The sequence below is a fragment of the Macrobrachium rosenbergii genome, chromosome 19 (genome assembly GCF_040412425.1).
Source record: "Macrobrachium rosenbergii isolate ZJJX-2024 chromosome 19, ASM4041242v1, whole genome shotgun sequence".
Taxonomy (NCBI): Eukaryota; Metazoa; Arthropoda; class Malacostraca; order Decapoda; family Palaemonidae; genus Macrobrachium; species Macrobrachium rosenbergii.
Window position 1 is genome coordinate 6,779,883 of NC_089759.1, and position 7,582 is coordinate 6,787,464.

The 7,582-nt window shown below is 37.7% G+C and overlaps 1 protein-coding gene and 1 long non-coding RNA gene across 2 annotated transcripts in view; one reads left to right on the forward strand and one right to left on the reverse strand.

Moving 5' to 3' along the window:
* Nucleotides 1–7,582, reverse strand: part of LOC136848604 (uncharacterized) — a 90,222-nt gene that overhangs the window by 34,437 nt on the left and 48,203 nt on the right. The window lies entirely within an intron of this gene.
* Nucleotides 610–7,429, forward strand: LOC136848421 (cytochrome P450 2L1-like). Its single transcript, XM_067120717.1, has 10 exons — nt 610–729; nt 2,554–2,653; nt 2,925–3,058; nt 3,239–3,457; nt 3,868–4,070; nt 4,461–4,581; nt 4,802–4,982; nt 5,535–5,652; nt 6,123–6,267; nt 6,694–7,429. The coding sequence occupies exons 1-10, from the start codon at nt 651–653 to the stop codon at nt 6,876–6,878; spliced, it is 1,485 nt and encodes a 494-aa protein (XP_066976818.1). The 5' UTR covers nt 610–650; the 3' UTR covers nt 6,879–7,429.

A 7,582-nucleotide genomic window follows, 5' to 3' on the forward strand; every position in this document is an offset into this window, starting at 1 on the left:
AAATAAATAAATAAATAAATAAATAAATAAATAAGAAGTTGGAACTTAAGATCGTGGGCAATATTTTCTTGAAAAAAAGGAAAGAAACAAATCATAAGATTTGATTGCTATCATACTGATACAAAATGTATACAAAGTGTAAAAAATTTTGTTATGAAATTAACTCCTAGAGAAAGAGATGATATTCACGAAAATATTAAAACCGAACTACGTTTAATGGGTTGAAATTAATCGTTAAAAGTTCAATATTCAACTGTCAATTATAATAAGCAAAAGACATTGATAGGATTCTGCAAAGAGCCTAAAATGCATAATTATATATATATATATATATATATATATATATATATATATATATATATATATATATATATATATATATATATATATATATATATATATATATATATATATATATATATAATGTTCTACATTTCTTCAAAATAATTCCACTGTTAAAATACAGTACAAGATTATGTAATCCACTTTATGACACTTTGTATAGTCTATTTTGATATTTTTTTTAATATAAATTATCAGTAGTAAATAGATAACAACTGCTTATCGGAACCAGTCTCCTTTCTGACCTTTGTTCACGTAACCATAGAATATACAGATGTCGGGGCAAATTAAGCTTTCTACCCATAGCTATGCTTACGTGGGCTCTGTTGGCGTTGTTTCTGGGTCTTCTGTACTGGGTTTCTAGAAAACCCAGTGGTTTACCTCCAGGTAAGGGCAATTTTTTATTAGAATTGTGCTTTTAGCACTATTATTCATTGTGAGCGTGGATTTTATCAAGCCAAAAGCTTCAACAGAAAGGAAGTGAAGCAGAGAGCTGAACCAACAGATGATTAGTGAGAAATGAAGAAGTGTTGTTTCAGCTTCTTTGTCTATTTCTCATAATCGTCAAAGCCTTTTCACTTGACAATGGATGTAAATACTTTCAGCGCAGATTTTAACACAAGGGCTGAGAGATCTCGAAATGAAAATGAGGAATCCTCAGGTCATGATTTACATCTAAACGTTCAAATGATCAAAAGTATATATTTTGTAATGTTCGGTCGATGAATAACCAGTCGATCACTAGCGAAATCAGAATATCGGATTCATAACTTGATATTAATGAAAAACACATCAAATTTGATCTGATCTTACTTCCATTTCTTTAAAGGCTGATTCACATTATACCATCACGTCACCGACACATCACGTCACGTCACCGTCCCATCAGCTGTGCCTTGTATTCACACTCCATCACAATCCCGTTCAGCGACTCACAGATTTAGCGTTAAGAAACTTGTATAAGCACCGTCACGTCAAAATATTCTTTCCAAGAAAACGTGCCGTGATGTGACGGTGGATGCCGCGTGCTTGATGGTGACGCGACGTGATGGTGTGAACAAGTCCATTTGATTACATGTAAGAAATCCTCACGTACTTTGACGTGACGTGATGTGTCGGTGACGTGATGTTATAATGTGAATCAGCCTTAACAAGTCAATTATTCATTGCCAGAGAACACTGGATCAGGAATAAGTTCTGTTCTGGCGAATAAAATGACTAGCTAAATAAAACAACATTTCTGAGAACTCGATTCCTTCCCGTTTACAAATGGATCGTAATCATACATCGCAGGGAAATTAGGTCTGTTGAATTCCATTTCCTTCCAGGAGGTCAAATTCCAATTATGTGGATACAAACAGAGAAGGTTATTAAGTTCTCATTATTAGCGAAGCCAATAATTGCTGCAAGAGCAGATATGTTCTCATATAAACAATATGTACTACATAAAACGAAGTAACTGTCATCAGACTCTTTGGTTAGACTCGTATATAGAGTTCATAATTTTGGCCAGAACTTTTGTTCATTGTTTATATGTTTTCGTGACGGCATCACAACGGAAGAAACCCATCATGTTCGTTAAATTCTGCAGGAACCATCGCTTATGGGAAAATGAAAGTTTGGTTTATGAAAAGAACCGGAAATTAACAGTGAGTGGGTAGACCAACCGAAGGAGATGACGTAATCTATACATAATGTGAAATAGGCCCTCACCGATCAGTTTATATTCATACTATACCATTACATTGAATATGTTAACGTAATTCGCCTTCTGATAAGATCCATAGCAGCTCTTATCTTTTATCAGGGTGTAAAAGAATATCGATAGTGGAGCCAGAACCGAGGTTTTCGTAAACAACTTTAAAGGAAAAATCAAAATAAAATGGTTTGACCTTGAACGTCTGTCCTCCAGGGTCAAAATGTTCTCCTTTGGGTATTCATACTGCGAAAATAAAATTTTCGTCTGAATTTCTCAATATGGGACTGAATCATTTTATAAGTCACTGGACCTCATATGGCTGAGGTCATGAAATTCTATAACGGGTAACTGAAACGTTATTATTTGTTTTCCTTTCTATATCATGGCTATGCTATAGTGTTCATTACATACATACACACAACCACTAAAAGATTTATGCGTACCATATCTCTAAAAAAAAAAAAAAAACTACGTGAATACAAATATATTCATTGCCGATTTTTTCTTCTCAGGACGATGGGGGCTACCAGTGATCGGATACATCCCCCTGTACACAACAAACATCGGCCAAATCATTAGTGACCTTACAAAGGAATATGGCGATATATTCACGTAGGTATATGTATGTGTACAGTATATGTACACTGATTAGTGAAATGAAATTAGTTTGGCAGATTAAAAATAGTAAAGTTATGGTGCAGAATCCTAGTGAAAAAGCAAAGATAGGGAAGGTATAGGTCTATAGAGATTGTGTTAGTCTGTAGGTCTAGGGTCTATAAGCGTAGGGGTTACATGATGCTTCCAAGAACAGTCCATGTTCGCACAATACCTGCTTAACCTGATGAAATATGTGATTAAGATACTCATCGATACTCCTTAACAGGTGGAAAGTTGGCAGCCAGGTGCTTGTTGGGCTTTGCGACTACAAGCTGATCAAGAGCACATTCAGCAGGCCGGAATGTCAGGGTAGACCAAGTTTGTTTACCTTTGAGCTTGCCCAATTCCACATGAATACTGGTGAGGCCGTTACGCACAGCTTCTTCTATTGGGTTTCTGTCAAGAATTTCATGATGTATAACTTCAATGTTGAAGGAAATTAGAACCATATGTAATTTCTTCGTGAAATGCTACAATGAATACTGAGTTTTTCTCAGAGTAAGTTATCGTTAAAGCCATCGTCTTTTCAAATACCTTAAGGAATCATAAACGCAGTAGACGACGTGTGGACGCAGGGCAGAAGGTTTGCCCTCAGGCACCTGAAGGACTTCGGCATGGGCAAGTCCTCGCTGGAAAGCGTCATCCAGTACGAGGCAGCCCACCTGGCCAGAAGTTTCGAAGCCACGTCGGGCAAACCTGTCGAGATATCCTGGAACCTCAACGTTGCTGCGTTGAATGTCCTTTGGAAGCTCGTAGCAAGTAAGTAGACCGCAGTGGCCACTGTAAAACATGCCGCAGTAAGTTCAAAATTATATAAGGACGTTAAAAGTACAACATGACTATATACAAAATGGAGGAAGCTTTTCTCCAACAGGAAAAACGAAAATTTTTCCTCATCTTTTGAAGTGGAAGATGCCCACTATCAAATGGGAGAAAGTTTCCTTTGACTTCTATTCGCTGGAATGCTTTATTCTCAATAAAATTTCTATAAATTTCTTTTAGTAATAACTGTGGACCATTTTCTAGTAACACTGCAGCGTAAAGAGCAGCTTCCCTATGACAATTCATACGGCACATAAAACACATAATACCATGATTTCCCATTAAAAAATTTCTTCATGTTGGTGTTACGAACGCAATGACCAGGTTAACCTCTGTCATTCCTACAGACAGAAGGTACGAAATGGACGACAAAGAGGTCTCGAAATTCAGTGAGGCCATGTCCTCGGACATACAGGTGTCTCAGACACGATGCCTGCCTCTGGACCTTTTCCCAGGACTGCACAAAATCCTTCCAAAGTTCATCCTGCATAAGTGGATGAAAGTTGATGTCCTTTACGAGAATATGGAGAAACTGAAGGAGTTTGCAATGGTTGGTGTTTTTTTTATATGAATATCGGTTTTTCTATAATTTTAAGTAATATAACCCTAATTAGGAGTAAAGCCCTGACGGTTATTGTTGAAAAATGAAGAGCATTCAAAATATTCAATTATACTTAGCATTCTGCCACATTCTTCACGGGTTGGGAAATCTGTTTCTCCCGCGACAAAAAAATAAATAAATCAATCAATCAATAAAAAATAAAAAAAAGTAAAAAGTTGGAGACAGCATGAACAAGAACTTTGTTAATTTTTATTAAAAGACTAAGCTTAGCAAAATGCTTTGGGACACTTCTTATAGCTGTCGGATGTGCAGAGTTCTGTTTGTACGTGGTATGAGCTAATGAGTATAACAAGTAAAACTGTAACAATTCCTCCCCAGGAAATCATCAAAGAACACGAGGAGAACTTCGACCCCGACAACCTTCAGGATTACATAGACGTCTACCTGAGCGAGACCAGAAAAGAAAGGGGCGGCAAAGGCACCATTTTCCAAGAAGACTGTGAGAAACTTGAGCCGACTGATTTCATTTTTCCTGTTTTCTTGGTGGAAATGATAAAGCTATCGAGCTGTGGGCCGAGAGAGCTTAAAAATGCCTTAAGTTGTTAGCCAAGAGCTTGATGTGGGTTGTGTCCACTGGAAAAGTCATTGCTAGAGTTAACTCTGAGTAATCACATGTAACTTGAGCAAATTTCTCACCTGCTATCCATTACTACTTACAGATGCAAACCTCGCAACAACCATCTGTGACTTATTCGTGGCTGGAAGCGAAACTACTTCCTCGACGATGCGCTGGATGGTGGCGCTTCTGGCGACACACCCAGAGGTTCAGAAGAAGATGCAGGGTGAGATCGACAGCGTCGTTTCAAGAGATCAACCACCATCTATCCAGGATAGAGAAAAGTAAGTAACAAAAACTGATGTGAAGAATTTCCCCTTCTGCTAGTGTACCTGGGGCACTCACCATTAACTGGAGAGGCTAGTTACAGAAAACAGGGAAAACAAAGTGAGATGTAACAAAGATCAAAATAAAGAAATGATAGTTATGTTTTGATATGTGGGTTGATTGCTACAGCCTAGGTAATGAATAAGTAACAGAGGATACAACAAAACTGACAAAGTAAAAAGCCTTTCGCAGCATATTTTAATTTTCAGAATACTGCAGTATGAAGAGTGCCTGCATAACCTATTGCCTATGAACTTCTTTAATTAAAAAAAGATCCTGAGAAAGCCATTTTAGCCTTGAAAATAATAAAAATGGCTTAGTTCCGTGTAAAAAAATTTAAAGCTGCAACTCGAATAAATGTTTACGCCCTGGCTTGAATGCATCTCGAATATTTACCAGTCCTTCACTACAGGAATTCACCAGCTACACGAATCTAACCAGACGTAATTTTGAAAGACTGAGGGCCTGATGTCCTCTCTCATATTAAAGATTGTTTTCCTTCCTTCCAGGCTGCCCTATACAGATGCTGTGCTGCTGGAAGTAATGAGATTTTCCTCCCTTCTCCCTATAGGACTCTTGCATGCCACCACAGAGGACGTTCAGATCGGCGAATATCGTCTACCGAAGGTAGGTGTCGAGTTTAAGAATTTTTCTGTGATATGCATGAATACTTGTATTGGCATTAATCTTTCTTGTTTCATAACTTCATTGGCACAAAAGCTGCTCTTATTCCTGCATATTTAATTTGGTCACAGATCCATGGACTTTGATCCTGTATACAGTAATGTCATGTGATGGCAGATGGAGAGCATGTGAACACCAATATAATTAATGACCATGAAAACAGATGGAAGCAGCTGGATACAGTTCTTTAGCTTTTAAAATACGAGTGTTTCAAACATCTTAAGAAGCCTTTTCCCGCAAAGTTTTCAAATGATAAACATATTAGTTTGCATTCTTCTAAACATTTAAAAATAAACTATGGCCTATTTATTTTCCCTTCGGCATTGACAGAGTAGGCTATATAACTACCTCTCTGTCCGCCGCTCTTTCTCTTCTCTCATCCATTTATCAGCTTATCTGGCACTCCCTTCCAGGGCACCGGGTTATTCGCGAGTGCCAGGACCTGCCACAGGGACCCGAAATACTTTGAGAGACCCGAAGAGTTCTACCCGGAGCATTTCCTTGACGAAGAGGGCAAAGTCATCTCGAAAAAGGAAGGATTTCTTCCATTTTCCCTCGGTCAGTGTCACGTAATTTTGCAGTAAGCCGAGTTTCTAAGTTTCTGAGGACAGAGGGTGGGTAGACCTCAAGCCACGTAGAGGAACTTTACCTAAAATGGTATCTTTAAAAAAAGACCGTTACTAATGTCAGCATAGTACATCTTTTTATGATCATACGCTACCAAGGATGAGAGAAATAAATCTAATTTAGTTTTATAGCTTTACTATGATCAAAGCTCCTCTCACTAACTCATGGCACTTCAGTGACTATCTGAAATGAAAACGGCAGGGCACGTTTCTGACAATTCTCTCCACTAAAAACAGGCTACCATACTTGAAAGAGTTCTAAATCGCTTCCACATACACTATCCATTCTCAGAATATCTTGTTTCCACACCATCCGTATATAATAGAATAATCTTTATCAATAAATTTCTTCCCCAAGGTCGACGCCAGTGCCTGGGCGAGAACCTGGCCAGGATGGAGTTGTTCCTGTTTGCCACAAGTCTGGTCCAGAAGTTCAGCGCTTCACCTCCGGAGGGAACCACCATCTCGCCAATTTCCGATCCTTCTACACCATTACTTTGCCCCATTAAGCCTTATGAAGTTGTTCTGACACTAAGAGATTAGAATCTTCACAATCTACTCTTCTTGAATGTATTTTAACATACACTTTTATGTTTCTTCTGCTCGGAGAGTACGTATCTCTCCTAGAAGTGCACTGAAGAGTTTTGCAGTTACAACATATTTTAACTAAACGCAAACCTGCAAAAGGTTGCTACAGGTTTGGTGTTTACATACTACATTGTATACATTGGCCTGGCTATATATATGTACATAGAATATTAAAAAATGATAAAAGTATTTGGTATTATTCTGAAACATGCAGTTCGAAAAGTGGGCATTAGCCAATGCTTTCTATACCCTATTTTTGTCCTGGACTTTGCAAATGGGAAGCCCCTAGGAGGCCCCCCCATAGACTACTGCTGTTACTTTGGTTTTGTCGTGAGCGGAATTCAGAAGCTAAATACTTTTACTAATGTCTAATTTTTAACCCCTTTGAATTTAGCTGGATTTTCTAAAAAAAAAAATGAAAATAAAAAACCGGAAAGTTGGAAAACAATGAGAAGAGGAAATTTATTTTCTTTACGGTCGAGGGCAATATTCGTCAGCCACAGTAAACTGGCTGTCATTCGATGGCTATCGTACTTATATAAAATATGTCTAAATCTAATAAAATTGTATAAAAAAATAACCCATAGAGATTAGATTAACAAAAATGAAAAAAGAACCAGGTTTGCTTCTTTGAAACTAATCCTTAAAATCTCATTTTT